At 45.4% G+C, this 16,724-nt stretch overlaps 1 protein-coding gene across 4 annotated transcripts in view; it reads left to right on the top strand.

Annotated features, from left to right (window-relative positions):
- The window catches only part of LOC138304453 (histone-lysine N-methyltransferase, H3 lysine-36 specific-like), a 1,084,114-nt gene that overhangs the window by 1,010,153 nt on the left and 57,237 nt on the right, over positions 1-16,724 (top strand). For all 4 annotated transcript variants that reach the window (XM_069244523.1, XM_069244520.1, XM_069244521.1 and 1 more), the window contains 2 exons: positions 4,507-4,712; positions 6,731-6,843. In XM_069244523.1, the coding sequence (XP_069100624.1) occupies positions 4,507-4,712; positions 6,731-6,843 (319 nt within the window). The remainder of the gene's footprint in view (positions 1-4,506; positions 4,713-6,730; positions 6,844-16,724) is intronic.

Here is a 16,724-nt window from a genome sequence, read left to right as displayed (position 1 = left end):
TTTAAGAACATATGGATAGGCTATACCACATATAGCATCACACCCTTTGCTGTTCATATGCAGGCAATGTGTTTTCAATGATCTCCAGGATCAGTGGTTTACAGATATTATCTGGTAGACTTCTAGCTGGAGATTCCTTACCTTTGAATTCTCCCCAGGCGTCAGATTGAATCTGGAAGATTTTTTTGAGCAGTACCCCTGAGCACCATTAGGTGGCGTCAGTCATATCTGCGTCCTTCAACAGCATCGTCAGCACCAGATACGACGTTGCGGGTCCCACATAGACACCACTCAGGTGCGCTGACATCAACTCTTTTCTTTCCGGGTCAGTATAAAGCTAATTTGAAGAGAGCTACCTCTGTCAGTTTTTGACTAGCTTTTGTCAACATTTTGTTGAGTATTTTTCAAATTTTACTCCTGGTGCGTCGAACACTGCTGATCCTATCATCTGGCTATGTCCTTGACTGATTTCACCTCCTATGAATTTGGTGTCTGGAGACCATGACCACGACCCGAAGTTGCGCTTCAAGTGCCAGGCCATGCATCCGAAGGCTTTGAGGGAATGGTCCCAGAAGCTGATGGTGGCCCGGAGCTCGACTCTGTGCAAGTCGAGATCCCAGTAAAGAGGAATGTCTCGGATCGGTGCAGAGTCAAAGACGTCGTCCCACTCCAAGTCTTCAGGACAATCGGGTAAGTTGAGGCATGAGAAAAAATCGAAATCATCAAGGCACTCTTCAACTTCTCCTCGTCTGTCGGGCGATGAGACGAGGGAGTTTTGATGCTCAAGGCCTTGTTCTGCTGAACCTGCACCTGGTCCACGTTTCCAGGAACTGGAGCAACCCCTACCCAACTCAGAGTTCTATGAGGCCATTTCCTCATTTTTGGGCAGCCCAACCCAGCCTGGAGCACCTTCATGCCACACATAGTCGGAAGGGGCCCCTCTGCGTTCTGTGCCGGCGGCTTCAGCCTCAGCACCAAGGAGCTCCCAGGGATCTGGTCCTGGATCCAGGCCAGCGCCAGTAGTGCCATCTTGACCATCGCCAATGCTCTTGGGTGTCGTCCGAGCTCACAGGCAGCGCCATCCCCATTGTAATCACTGACTCGGGCGTGGAGCCGGGTGGGGGTAGTACGACACTGGCTCCGGCGCTGACATGAGCTTTGCCTCCTCAGTCAGATCCTGAGCGCTTTACCTATGGGCTAGGCTTCGTGATAAATGGGAGGGGTCACTGGACTCTTAAGAATTCCAGCCCCATGAAGAAATGGACTGGCATGAAGGCTTAGAATAGGCCAGCAGACTGGATATTTCTGGATGTTCCAAGATGGCAGCTGCTCTAGAAGTCACTTCGAAGAGACCTGAGCATGCTGCCATTGGCGGCAGGGCTTTACAGCACCTGCACTGCCATCACCTGTTCAGCCTGCACACCACCCACTGTCTACTTCTAGGGAATGCCTTCATCCACAGCGCATCGTCCTGCCGGCACCCTTGATACTAGCCACTATCTTTTATAATTATAATCAGGATTCTACCCCAACGTGATGGCGGCCTTGTTCCACTACTTGAATGTGACTATTCGAATGTGATTTGACATCCCACCCTCCACTGGACTGTCTTTATATTGCATCTGCAGCCAATTCTTGATTTCCTTCCAGTATAAAGACCGCACTCCACGGTTACCAGGTCACCTCTAGGGTGGCAAAGAAGGAGTAGGTCACCACTGAATCAACACACTGGTAACAGTTAGTATTATGGGCCACTGTCTTGTGAGACTTCTACACTTAAGGAGTCCTTGAGGTCCAACTTGACCACTCTTCTTCAGTTTTGTTCCACAGCTAGCATGGTCTCTGCCATCAAGTAAGGGGCCAGTAGCTTACCGAACTTGGGTAAGCACTGCCACAATTTGCAGGCATTAGTCAAATAGAATTTTATACAAATGTGGTCACTGCATCACTTCACTTGTGTTCTTGTGTGTCACTTGCTTGTTTTGATGTGTGCTTGTTATGCTCCTCTATACTTACAGGGATATGCATGTTTTTCGCTGTGGCATTAATTTATTCTACTATTTGTATTAATTACTGGTGTGACTGTTGAACACCCCTAAAGTACCTTTATCGCATGCATACTGTACTGGTGTAATTTTATTTATTGTCCTTATGCTTTTTTGAGGTCGGGTTTTAGCTATCTCCAAGTATACTTTACTATGAGAAGGTGGATTTGTGCGATTGGGGTACTTCTTACTAGGGCTACAGCTATTCTTCCCCATCACAAGTAGATTAGATTTTATATTTCAGTCCTGAAGAATTGCCCAGATTGATAGCGGCACTTAAGGCAAGAAACATGTCGCCCTTTACACATGCTAATTTAGGATCTGCATGGGACCACATTCAGCCGCCCACTGCTTTTCAATCTTAACAAGACAACCCACTCATTAAATTTTATTGGGCATGTCTTACCTATTTTAATCCACAATTCACATTACACCAATCTACATCTAGAGCACCTACACGTTCACATCGGCATCTTGTGTTCAAAAGACATCTGGCAAAAAGCCCCCTCGAGGAGCCCTTTGGGCATTGCAGCGCCAAACCAATGAGGGGATGCCCAATGATGACACCCACCTGGGTGTGTGATGGCTCTTGCTTCTGAGCAATCAGATAGCCCAGCCTTTTCCTAGGTTCCCCTAGCCTAGATGTTTGTTTCCCTTCCTCTTCACTTTCTCAATTCTTCAGAACTACATACCTATTGGATTACATCATGTATTCACTGTCAGGGTTTTCTGTGAATTGGGGTCTAGATCCCATAGAGATTATGTCTATCTACAAAAGTAAACGTATCTCTCTGCAAGCTATGGAGCTGAACTTTGGGCATGAAAAGAATGGAATGGGTTAGAATTGTTGATCCCGCCTTCCTGGGAATAATTCTATCAGTTCTTAGAAGTGGCTCAAGCTTTATCTGCCACAATGAAGTAGGGATTTCTTACTTCAAGGATCATTTAAATTTATGTCTGCTTGCTCTCTGGCTCTATGGCCCAAACAAGAAATTTAAATCAATCATATGATTATAGTGGACTGTTTGGGCCGAGTGCAAGTTTTTTTAATTCCCTGGAAATTTATAAAGGAAGGGTTTACGCTAATAGGGAAACCTGGGATTTGTTTGTTCACCTGGCCAAGGCATAAGTTTTCTAAATACATGTTGAAAAAATAATTAGTAAAGCATAGGGAAATGAGATTGAAAGTTGAGATAATGAGCTACCCAGTATGCACTTATTCAGTGATCCCAATGGCAAACATGATTGAGCCATAGCTGTTTTATGTGATGTATGTCCACAAGAGATTTATTCTTACTAGGTTCAGATTGTACATAAGACGTCTTCCCACACCCCTCACCTTTGGTTCTGTCATAATCGCTCTGTCCAATGCACTATTCACTTTATTCTGTTCTTTCATTTCTATAAGGAGCCAAGTAAATTGTTTTGATTACACCTAGGGTGCTTCCATATTTAAAGATTGTATAAACCTACTTGTTTATATTTACAAGAATGGCCTACACATGTTTTATATATTTCTGTAGTTCGATCTATATAATGTCATGCACATATATAGTACTACACTCCGATATCACAAAAATACCTGGGTCTTCTTTTTTAATTCACAGTTGTTTTTTGTTATGCTTCTTTTATGACAGATTTTGCAGAATAAACATTTCTTTACTGATTAAAGGGCAATGATTCTAGCCACAGCTTTGTTTTGAACTACTCATGTTATTGCTCCTTTGCAATTAGAGTGTTCCCAACTTGGAAATGTTGTGGTCTGTACCTTCCGTCTTACTACATGGTATTGCTAAGAAGCACAACATAGGGTGGGAGAATAAATGATGTATAATTAATTGTGTAAATGTTTACCTAGAGCATATGAAATGGTACACTATGTTTAGATGCATATTACATTTTAATGAATTACAGTTAGAATTAAAATGTTTAATTGAGCAGCTTGGCTTTATAGTCTTATCCAACTTTAGAAACTCAACCCCTGCCTTTTTCAATAATTTCAATCATATACTATATAAGTTACAAAGCATTAGAGTGCTTCAGCTGCCAAAATAATTATTTGCTGTGTTTTCATTTACAAATATAGTGACAGCAAAGTTGTTTCTTAGTTTAGAATGCAACCTTCAAATTTAAAGAAAATGTTTATTTAGGCTTTCTGAAAAAATGTTCATCAGCCCATTTTAAATGGCAGAAAATACCTTTCCCCCTTGTTTAGTCGTCAATTTGTTTCAAAAGCAGAACTGGACAGCCACGAAGCAATCAACTGTAAATGCAATAGGTAAAAGCAATTCAGTTTTATCCCTAATAAAATTATCAGGAGTACAAAAATTCCTTCCACCAAAATTGTGAAACTGTGATTTTATGTATGGCAGCAGGAGTAAGGTAATTTGTGGTGGATTTGTTCCTTCAAGTTCATTTGTTTCCAACCTTATGGTGATGCACTGGCAATCTTTATTAACAGATGGTGGCCAGCCGAAGTTTGTCATCCTAAGAGCATTCCTGTTAACATCCAGAATATGAAGCACAGTATTGGCGAGTTCCCTGTCATGTTCTTCGGTTCTAATGATTATCTCTGGACTCATCAGGCTAGAGTCTTCCACTACATGGAAGGTGATGCCAGCAATAAGGAAAAGATGGGCAAGGGCGTGGATGGGACCTATAAAAAAGGTAAATGTGTATCTGCTAACCATTAAGAGTATTATATGATCCAGATGAATATGTTGCAACAAGAAGAGTGGTCGAAGCACTGTGCTGTATGTCCTGTGTTATTGGCATATTTAATCTCCGTGACACTTGAGAGGTGTTGGCATCAGGAAATATATTGGACCTTCCTGCTGATTCAAAAAGTGCATATACCCAAGGACGAACCGCGTGAAAAGCCTTATATCTCACAAATCCTATACAGATATGTTTGGCTGAGTTTTATTTCCTATTTGCTATCTTTAGGTTTAAATCTGTTTTATTGGAATTGACAATGGTAACAGTTAACAAAAATCATCAAAACAAAGAGGCCCAAAATCGGAATGTCACCTCTCCATATGACAACTTGGCAGTAAAACTACAGAATACATCCCAGGCATCTGCCCCATTGGAAGGCATGGGAAGATCGAAGGAGCTGGTGGAGGAGGGAAGGGCAATATGGAGCACAAAACAATGGGAAAACCACAATATTACAAATATATGGAAAATAAAGGGCATTTATTAATTTAAGTCCCACCTACTACAGCTTAGATAAAATTATACTGGTAATTTACCACTGACACTTAGGTACTAGATATATCGAGCTCTCTTCTAACATAACCAAGCTACCCCTTCTGGGCATTTGACTCCCTCATGGTAGTAGGGTTGAGAATCTAGGATTAGCCAAGGACTTGGAGGGGGGAGTCGGACTGTGTTTTATTAGGATACTGTAAATAACATTCAGTGACGTAAATAGTTATGCATAAAATAAGACCCCGAAGTTAATTATCAACCCATATCTCCCTACCAGTATGTTTTAGTTTATCTGCGGGGCTAAAGTCAAAAAGTCGTGTTGCATTAGCTACAAGTTGTGGTGCCACGACTACCATACTCTTCATGCCTGTTTGGAGTGGCAGCAGCCATCCACACTCACAGTAGGCTTGCATAATTGTCCGTATTCGTGGGAGCAAGCAAAAAAAAAACAAGGCAGAGTGATGCATCTTTTTCAGGCTATGCAGAGGTCTTTCGTTTCAGCATCCTTTGAGCCAGAACTATCCTGACAGAGGCCGCATTTAAGAACTTTGGTGCAGCACAGCTGTTTTAAAGTCACTGCCATTATTTGCTACCGTGTTAATGTGGGACATTAAGGAAACCTTTTACCTAGCTCTCTATCATATTTTAATTAAAATTGAAATTAATTGTATATCAATATCAGTGTACCAATTAAAGTTGTGTTTTCAAATAATTTTAAAGAAATTCCTCATTCTGGGATTTCTCTTTAAAATACATGGCCGTTGATTCCCCAAGTAAACCGAAATATTTTACATTAATCAACTTGATTAAGGTACCCCAAATTAAATACTTTATTTAAAATGAATGAACTTTTAATTTTTCTCAACACCCAAAACTGGCAGGTCAGCTACAGTAAACAAGATTTGCTGCTATTGAGAAATGTGAATTTGAGTAAATATGCTGTGCATGCTTCTAACTAGATTTTGAAGATAAATGCCCCGTTTTCCATAAACTGTCCTTTGCTTTCACTATGAATTGGTCTGTAGCTGTTGTCTCCTCTCTTCTAAATGTTAATTCTTTACATGAGATCATAAATAATAGAGCAAAAGTCCGAAGAACATGGTACTTTGACAGTTGGGTCGCTCAGCATTCCGTGGTTACAGTTATCCTTGCTATTGAACCGTGTGGTGGAATCTTTTCACCTTTTAATGGCAATTCCTCAACACTAAAGCTAGCAGTGTGGTATCTATAGGTGCACAAAGGGGCATGTTTTGAATGTCCATGTTTAGTCTCTGCAGCTTTTGACTATTTTCATAAACAGAACAAGTATCTACTGCTCTCTTAACTAAGTCGGGGATTTTTCCACTTATCAGTAGTCAGATTTTGGAAAATAATCCCTATTGAAAACTTTTGAATCACAGTATTTGGTTAGCATCTCATTAGTTTACAATCGGACTAATTTTTAGTAAATAAATATTACTTTTGTTCCTCAGCACTGCAGGAAGCTGCTGACAGATTTGAAGAGCTGCGGGCTCAGAAGGAGATCAGACAGCTGCAGGAAGACAAAAAGAATGACAAGAAGCCTCCTCCGTATAAACACATCAAAGTAAGGGCATATTATCTTTAGAGATGCTCGTCATTATGAATTATGTCATTTCACATGACTGCTGCTGAAGCAATGTTGCTGTGCGTCCCTTTTTCAACTCTCATGCAAAGAAATGAAAGATTAAAAAAGTTAAATGGTCATGACTTTTATGGCGTGTACTGTGTGGAACGTAATATTGCATGCTGGTTGTAAGCGTTGCTGTGGGTACACACACATGCTCTGCATACTCCTCTAGTGTTGAGCACAGATGTTTGCAAGTAGTTTTAATTCAAAGAATTTTCCAGTCACAAGGTACCTCAGATTTATGTTTTTTCCGCTATCTGTTTTGGACATTCAAGTTGCTGAACCCACAGCATTCTCTATGGCACCTTTGGTGTCACTTCTCAAGAATTCAGCTTTAGCAACAGAAGAACTTTATACCACATCTCTGTTTGAGTGGTGTTAATGTGACTTTCTCCAAAAAGAACTCAGCTCAAATTGAGAATGACTGTTGAGGAAGGTGTTATGGTGAAAAATGGCCTTCCAGTCCTGTCCTAAATGTAATTTGATAATTCACTTGTCCAGCCAACATTAGGCATGTAATCTCTACCTGCCTCCGGAGCATATGAGGTGAAACCGCTTAAGGTGTAAGGTGTTCATTGTAAGAAACCATTTGTTGCTGACACGAATGCCACATGGCACACCGCAAGATGCAGCATCAAAACTCACCCAAAACACTGGACCTCTTCTGAACTGAAGGCATCATTAGCACTGAACAAGAAGAGCCTGGGCCTTCAGATAACCAGCCTGCACAGGGAGACCATTGCCCATAGACTTTGTCCTCCAGCACTTTGGACAAGGCAGCACTCCCACTGCCCAGGGCAAAATTACCCCATGAGCCTCCATCCCTCCACGCTCAGTCAAAGATCATTCTCCAGGGAATCGACCATGAGACTGAGAACTGCTCTCTAGGGAGTCTGATTTGAGCCTTAAGACAAGAGGCTGCCACCTTCAGGTCTGCCTCCAGGCTCTTGGACCTCTCTACTGTGAGAGACCCCCTGGGTTCCAGGCAAGCCCCCAGTCACACAGAGGGCGGCACAGTACCACCGTGGTAAACAAACTCCATGTGGTTAGAGGAGGTAAAAGGCAGCATAGACATCATCAGGGACCCGGTCGTGGTTAGGGTTGCCTCCCCGTGGGTCTAGAGAAAACATAAGGTATTCCCAGCCAGCCATGTTTTCAACAAGGACTAGATCCTGTCTGATTTCCTCTTTTTTAGTGGTGCACAGAAGTAGAAAGAGAACCTCCACGCAGGCAACATGGTTGTCTCATCCATCAAATATGAGAGCAAGGAAATTGATGCTGCATTATGAAGCATAGCAGCAGTGGGGGCAGCAGTTCAGTGGAGGATTACCAGTTAATTTGGACTACTCTCCAGATATGATCACCATCAATGGAGCAGTTGGTGAGGCACCTCCCTTAAGCCTACTGCAAATTAGAGCAAGAAATGGTTGTAGAAGGGAAAGTCATCTTGAGTGCAAAAATTTGCTGTGCTCTGGAGTCCAGTGACAGCACCTCCAGAGTCATCAGTACCTGCATCTTGCTGAGATGTTCTGACTGCAAAGAGTCCAAGGCTAAAGACTGGAGATTATGAGCACATCATCAGCCTCCCTTTGGATGGGGAGCATCTGTTTGGCCTTCAGATCAACCTTGTGTTCAAACGTTAAAAAGGACATGATTCCAAAAAACCAATGAGGCACTGCAGACCCAAACACCCAGGTCTGCCTTCTGCAAACAGCAGGTGAAAGGAGGCTAAATCATGCACTACTTAGAGGCAGGGACATCACCCAAAGGCAGTCCTTTCAGGGCACTCGGGGATTCAAGTCTTTTGGCAGTGGTGGAGGTGGCTCCATCACAAAACACCTGTTGAGGGAAGAATGAGATAATTACTTCCTTAGAGGGAGGAAATAACCTCCAAAAAATTGGTGCTCTCTGCAGTTAAGCATACCACCTAAGTGCTATATAATGAGTTAAGGCCATTTGCAACGGTTACAGGCAGACGTACACGCTCTGTTCTCCAAATGTGCCTTCAAACTGGTGTCCCCTCACCAGCTGGGTGAGGAAGTCTACTTCATATACCTCCTAATCCCTCGGAAGGATTAAACTTTTTGGCCTTTCCTAGACCTCAGGCCTCTAAACTGCTGCCGAACATAATTTTTCTGCTCTGCACAGGGGATTACATGGCAGCCTACGACCTCAAGGATGTATACTTCAACATTCCCATAAATGTGGCACATCACCGCTATCTGTGCTTTGTGGTAAGTGGTCAGCACTCCCAGTTCACAATTCTATCCCTTGAATCCCAATAGTCACAAGTGTAGTTAGGAAATACCCAGCGGTCATAGCTGCACAGTTGGAAAAACGCACTTCACATTGTTACTTAACTGGACAATTGGCTACTAATGAGCATTAGCTGAGAGCAGTGCCTAGCACGCACTTAGATGGCAGCATTAGCACTACACAAAATTTGGTATCTTGAGCCACCGCAGTTCCAGCCCCTTCTAGGGCCTGTGCTAAGTACCGTCAAGGATGTCTCACTCATGGGGCGTGGCACTTGTCAACCACAGGACTAATAGTGGCCACATCTTTTACCTGGAACTCATAGCAATGAGATTGGCACTCAGATTTTTATTGACTCCTCTGAGTCAAAACAATCTTTAGAAAAATGTTCAACCTGACTGCAGTACTACACATCCAGAAGCAAGGGGCAGAGGGTACTAGTGCACCAAATGTTAGCTGTATCCCAAAACATTTGGCAAATGGGCCATTCTGAATCTCATTGAGCTCCTAGTGAAGCACTTGCTGGGTGGACAGTGACTTTGCAGACCTGTAAAGTAGGACACATAGTCAAGGGCACAAATAGCAGATGAATCCCCAAGTGCTTCAAAGTTAATTTTACCTATGGGACATTCCCTCAATCTACGTATTAGACATTGCACATTGCTTCCAGGTACCCACTCTCCCAAGACCAGTGCACCAAAATTAAATGGCCAGGGATATTTACCTATGCTTTTCCTCCACTGCCTTTGAGCTCATATGTTGTGCAGAAAATGATGCATGTATCTTTGACCCTCATTTTGGTGGTGATACCAGAGCAAGACAGCCCTGGTATTCAGTGCTGTAGGAAATGTTGATACATCCTCATGAACAGCTTCTATTGAGAAGAGATCTACTCACTCTGCTTCAGAGTGATCTCAGGCACCTGACCTTCTGATGGATACAACTACCTGTGGACTCCTCACCTTATGAATTCTCCTGTGCGCCAGCATCCGACGGAAAATCTTCTTCCAAGCTCTCCACGTTGACGAGGACGTCACAATTGCACGGCTCCACACGACTCCATCTGCCAATAAGAGGTCCTTGCCAGCGTGCTGACGTCAGTTCCCTTTTTTCCGTGCCTTTGACGCTAACGGTTTTCTCCTAGCTCTTGCTACTGTTTGAGGTGTTCCATCTTGTTACTAATTTCAATCCAGTTTCCAGTTACAATGTCTCCTCCTAGGAAGTCAGGATTTAAGACATGTCGAATGTGCGGGGGTCGCATATCGGTTACTGACCCTCATGACGATTGCCTTTGGTGTCTGAGCTCTGAGCATGACGTCGAGGAGTGTGTTTCCGGCCAGAGCATGAATCCTAAGGCTCTGAAAGAGAGAGGGGACAAACTCTTTTTGGCCAAGGCGAAGAAGGGGCATAAGAGTCGTCACAGATCCTCTTCCCATACTTCATCGAAGAGACACAAGAAACAACATTGTCATGACTCTCGACGTTGTTCGGCTCGGAGCCGGTCAAGATCAAGGTCTCCATCTCGACAGCGACGTTGGAGGTGAGTCCGACGGTGTCTCCGCAACCTCAAAGCTCTCAGGCTTCTCCGGCACCGTCAGTCTTTAAGGTAGTGGCACCTCCGGAGACTCCTCGATTTTCACCTGCTGATCATGATTCCGATGTTCCACAAGCACAGGTGCAACATGGAGACCTACGGTATCCTGCCTTCCCGGCTCCGGGAGCGGATCCGGCGGCATTTTTAAATGCCATGTTCTCGATGTTTCATGCTATGCCTCCTGCTGGTGCACCAGCTGGTCCAACGGGTCCTTTGGCATTTTCGTTGGGCTCACCGGCTCCTTACAAGGCGGTGCTGGTTCGGCGCCGATGATGTCACCTCGAGTTCCTGTGGTTCCTATGATGTCGCCTTCCAGACCTATGGCGCCGATCTCATCGCTTCGTCAGTCGATGCCGATGGATGAGCCTCAAGTGTCCTCTGCGCCGTTGGGATCCACTCCGGCGCCGGATCCGAATGATGGATTCGACCAAAGCCAACCTTCCTCTCCTGTTCCGCGTCTTCAAGTTTTGAAGCCAGTGTCATCGACGTCGGCCAATTCTATGTCGACGCCGAGGTTAGAGGCCAGACAGGTCGCGTAGAAAGGCCTTGAGACTTTTAGAAGAGGAAGAGTACCAACGGTGGTTGTTGGAAGAGGGGGTTATTGTGGAGGCCTTGGGAGAATATCAACGGCTGGATTCAGCCAGTGGGCTTGACACTTCCCCGGAATGGGACCTATCTTCACCGGGGGAGTTCACGGAGGAGGCGGCCTCCTTCCACACGCTGATTAGGAAGACGGTGAACTTCTTAGATCTACCATTGCCTGCTACAGAGGTTAAGACAAACATTTTGACGGAGGTCCTACACCCTTCTTCAACTTATGTCGATCCTTTGCTTCCGTTCTGCGATGCTCTTATGGAGCCCATATTAGAGCTTTGGAGGAAGCCTGTGTCTTCACCTGCTGTTAATAGGTCTGTGGCAAGAAGGTACAGAGTGGCGCCTGGAGATCCCAGGTTCTTATCGAAACATCCTACCCCGGAGAGTCTGGTTGTTCAGGCTTCTTGCTCCACACGGTCTGCTCCAGGCTCCTTCCCTGTGATTCCATTGGACAGGGAATCCAAAAGGATGGAGCAATCAGCAAAGAAAACTTTCTCTTCTTACAGCATGGCTCTCAAGGCTGCAAATGCTACCTGTGTTCTTGGTAGATACGTACACGCCCTGATGGAATTGGCTAGGGCTATGGTTCCTGACCTGCCGCAGGATTTACAGGGTCAATTTGGTGAACTTCTATCTGATGCTCAGGCTGCAGCATAACAGATAATCCAGTCTGGTCTGGATTCCACGGATTCCGTGGCTAGGGTAATGGGTACCTCTGTTGCTACCAGGAGGCACGATTGGTTAAGGTCATCTGGGTTTTCTTCTGATGTGCAGACTACTTTATTGGATTTGTCCTTTGATGGAGAGAAACTGTTTGGTGATAAAGTGGACTCTGCCCTAGAGTGCTTTAAAGATAGTCAGACCACGGCGAAGTCTTTGGGTCTGCAAGCCTCTTCTTCTACCTCTTTCAGGTCCTTTCGGAGGTTCAGAGGGTTTGGGCGTGGAGCCATCTACCGTGGGAGTCCACAGTCCAACAGCCTGCCAGCCTCCCATATAGATCCTTTAGAGGGCGGGGGAGGGTTCGGACAAGAGGGGCCACCCAGCAGCACTCTGCATCATCCTCTTTCCCTGGAGGACAACAACAAGGGAAGCAGCCCTAGTTGTCTCCCCATTTTCGACCACTCTTCTCCTGTAGGGGGAAGATTACGTCTTTTCCTCCAAGAGTGGGAGTTAATAACATCAGACGCATGGGTTCTGAACATTGTGAGAAAAGGATACGCTCTCCTTTTTCAGGAGTTTCCTCCTCCCATCCCTCCCTGTCCCTCGTTTTGTTCAGAAGACCATCTCTTGTTGTTGCAGCAGGAGGTTCAGATCCTGTTGTCAAAAGGTGCAGTGGAGATGGTTCCAGAGCAGGAAAGGGATCAGGGTTGTTATTCAAGATACTTTCTGATCCCCAAGAAGGACGGTCGTTTGAGACCAATCCTAGGCCTGAGGATTTTGAATTGGTTTCTCAAGCAGAAAAAATTAAAGATGCTGACTCTGGTACAGGTACTTCTGGCGTTAAACAAAGAAGATTGGATGGTGTCTGTCGACTTGCAGGATGCTTACTTTAATATCCCTATACACAAGTTGCACAGGAAGTATCTCAAGTTTGTGGTGGGGTCGCAACATTACCAGTTTGCGGTCCTTCCGTTTGGTCTTACTTCAGCACCTTGAGTCTTCACAAAGGTGATGGCAGTGGTTGCAGCAAGTCTCAGAAGGAAGGGGATATCGGTATTCCCTTACCTGGACGATTGCTTGATCAAAGCCAAGTCTCCAGAGCGTGTGTTGTGTCACTTGCAGATGACAACTCAGTTGTTGTTCAGTCTGGGTTTTACGATAAATGTACCCAAGTATCACCTGGAGCTCTCTCAACGCCTCCTGTTCATAGGGGCAGTACTGGATACTACATTGAATCGGGCCTATCCTCCGCTCAGCGGTTTCAGGACATTCAGGCGTTGATTCCAGTGTTTCAAAATGGAGCGTTTGTTCCAGTCCTCAAGGTCTTAAACACATGCTCGGTCTGTTCGCTTCTTGCTTTCTGTTGGTCACTCATGCGCGTTGGCACATGAGGGCTCTCCAATGGTGCCTCCGCAGGCAGTGGTTTCAACACAAAGGGGATCTCGAAGAGTCAATAACGATCTCCACAGACGCTGCAGTGGATCTAAGATGGTGGGCTGTGGACGGCAACCTTTCTTAAGGAAGACCGTTTTCACTGCTGCCTCCAGTGGCCACGGTCATGACAGATGCTTCCACTCTAGGGTGGGGAGCTCATCTGGGGGACCTGGAGATCAAGAGTCGTTGGTCTCCAGTGGAACAGACTTTTCATATAAATCTGTTAGAATTGCGGGCGATACGTCTGACTCTCAAGGCCTTCCATTCGCGGTCAGTCAGTTCAGGTCCTGACGGACAACACTACCGCGATGTGGTATATAAACAAGCAGGGAGGAGTAGGGTCTTATCTTCTCTGCAGAGAAGCTGTGCGTCTCTGGTCCTGGCTTCAGGACCCTTGGATTTGCTTGATAGCGAATCATCTGGCCAGAGTGCTCAACGTACGTGCGGACACTCTCAGTCGACATTTTTCAGCCAATCACGAGTGGCGTCTCCATCCGGATCTGGTCCTGCACATCTTTCAGATGTGGGGTTCTCCAGGGATAGATCTGTTTGCCACTTGGGAGAACACGCACTGCCCGTCATTCTGCAGCCTCTAGTATCCAGTGCAAGGAGCTTTGGGGGATGCGTTTCAGATATCTTGGTGCAACCAGTTGCTTTACGCATTTCCCCGCATACCCTTGATCCCTCGGGTTCTGAGGAAGATTTGCCAAGATCGGGCTCAGGTAATTTTAATAGCCCCGGAATGGCCAAGAAGGGTGTGGTACACTGACCTTCTCCAACTCTCGCTGTGCCCTCCGCTCTGTCTCCCTCTCAGGGCAGATCTCCTCACGCAATCGCAGGGGCAGCTTCTACTCCCCCACCTCCAGAGCCTGCACCTTCATGCCTGGAGATTGAACTGGGCAACCTGAGTTCTTTTTCTCTCCCACCAGATGTAGGGGACGTTGTTTTATCAGCCAAGCGACACTCCACTAAGACAGTTTATGCCGGCAGGTGGGCTAAATTCGTGGCTTGGTGTGGAGAAAAGCGAATTGACCCTTTGAGGGCCCACCTCTCCGATATTTTATTATTTGCTTTAGATTTAGCAAAGAAGGGTTGTGCAGTGGCTACAGTTAAGGTTTATTTGGCTGCTCTGTCAGCCTTTCTCAGCCCTCCTTGTTTAAGTCGCCTTTTATGATTAGGTTCTTGAAGGGTTTAGTTAATAGGTTTCCTCCCACTCCTTTTCCTATGCCTCATTGGGACCTAATTCTGGTTTTAGCCTTTTTAATCTGGTCACCTTTCGAACCCATAAACTCTTGCTCGCTAAGGTTTCTGGTGCTTAAAACAGTTTTTCTCATTGCTATAACCTTGGCTAGGCAGGTTGGTGAGCTTCAAGCTCTCTCTGTGAAACCCCCCTTTACCTTGTTCTTCCCGGATAAAGTGGTGTTGAAAACCAGGGCGGCTTTCCTGCCAAACGTTGTCACTCCTTTTCATATAGGGCAGACCATTACTCTTCCATCTTTCTACCCTTCTCCTCACCCCTCGAAGGAGGAAGAGAGGCTTCACCTTTTGGACCCTAAAAATGCTCTTAGTTTTTATATTGAAAGGACTGGAGGACCAGCTGTTCGTGGGGTATATTGGACAGAGGACGGGCAGAGCAGTCCATAAAAGAACAATCTCCAGGTGAGTCAATCTTTGTATCAAGATTTGCTACTCGCTGGCAAAGAAAGTTCTCCCTGAGGTTATCAAGGCCCATTCCACCAGGGCTAAGTCTGCTACTTCGGCCCTGGCAAGAGGGGTTCCAGTGGTGGATATTTGCAAAGCAGCAACTTGGGCATCCCTCCACACCTTTGCAAAGCCTTATTGCTTGGACTCGGAGGTTAGGAGGGATGGCCATTTTGCACGATCTGTATTGCAGGACTTCTTGGTGTAACCAGTCAGGCTCCCACCTCCGAGTGCAGTACTGCTTTGGGATTCTATTCATAAGGTGAGGAATCCACAGGTAGTTGTATCCATCAGAAGAACAAGTTACTTAGTTTCAGTAATGCTTTTTCTGGTGGATACAATAGCTACCTGTGGATTCCTCACAGTCCCACCCGTCTCCCTGTTGCCTGTCTGGTTACATTAAGATATGTGGTTTTATAGGTGTATATATATTGATGTTTTTTCTGTATTTATAAATGATGGTTTTGATTATATTGCATCATGGTGTTTTTTTGTATATATGTATTTATTGGAACTATTGTGAGTTCGGTTTTCACCTGTTCGCCTCAAAGGCACGTAAAAAATGGGTGAAACTGATGTCAGCACGCCGGCGAGGATGTCTTATTGGCACGGTGACGTCAGACGGAGTCGCATGGAGCCGTGCAATTGTGACGTCGACGTAGAGAGCTGGGAAGAAGATTTTTATGTCAAATGCTGGCGCATGGGAGAATTCATAAGGTGAGGAATCCACAAGTAGCTATTGTATACACCAGAAAAAGCGTTACCGAAGGTAAGTAACTTGTTTTTCAGGCATCTAAACTTGGCAACTGACGTCTTAGAGTTTGATTACCTCCAACCTTCAAAGAAGTGTTTGCCAGTCCTGTGTAACGCATGTAAACCTACCACCCTTGCTTCTGTGTAGCAACATGGACAAGATTTGTTCATTACAGTTTTGGTAATTGAATAGACTCCCTTAAAGTAGCTGTGCAAGAGTTCTGCTATATTACACATCAGCAAAAAATGGGGTTGGCGTAAACCTCTAGTCACTGAAATATACTTGGAGTGCCAGTCTTCATGCAAAGCAGAGAACTTTTGTTTATGCTGTAGGAAATTACCTTTTTTTGGCATGGTTACCCCCACTTTTTGCCTGTTGTCAGTATGTTTTGACTGTGTGCTAACCAGGACCCCAGTGACTGTGCTCTCTCCCTTCAAACTTGGTTACTTGGACCACACACACCCCACATTTGGCATACTGGTGCTCCCTTACAAGTCCCTAGTATATGGTACCCAGGTACCCATGGCATTGGGGCACCAGGGGTTCCCCATGGGCTGCAGTATTATGCCACCCATGGGAGCCCAGGTTAAATGTGTCTGCGGGCCTGCCATTGCAGCCTGCATAAAAAGGTCCATGCACCCATTCACTTCAGGTCACTGCAAGTCACCCCCATGGTAGGCCCTCCTTGCCCAAAGGGCAGGGTGCAGGTACCTGTGCGTGTGAGGCACCCCTGCATGAGCAGAGATGCCCCCACGAACTCCAGCTCCATTTTCCTGGACTTCGTGAGTGCTGGGGCGCCATTTTACGCGTGTACTGGACATAGGG

This window comes from Pleurodeles waltl, chromosome 7 (genome assembly GCF_031143425.1).
Source record: "Pleurodeles waltl isolate 20211129_DDA chromosome 7, aPleWal1.hap1.20221129, whole genome shotgun sequence".
NCBI lineage: Eukaryota > Metazoa > Chordata > Amphibia > Caudata > Salamandridae > Pleurodeles > Pleurodeles waltl.
The sequence above is the reverse complement of the archived record's forward strand: the minus strand, read 5'-3'. Positions and strand labels throughout refer to the sequence as shown.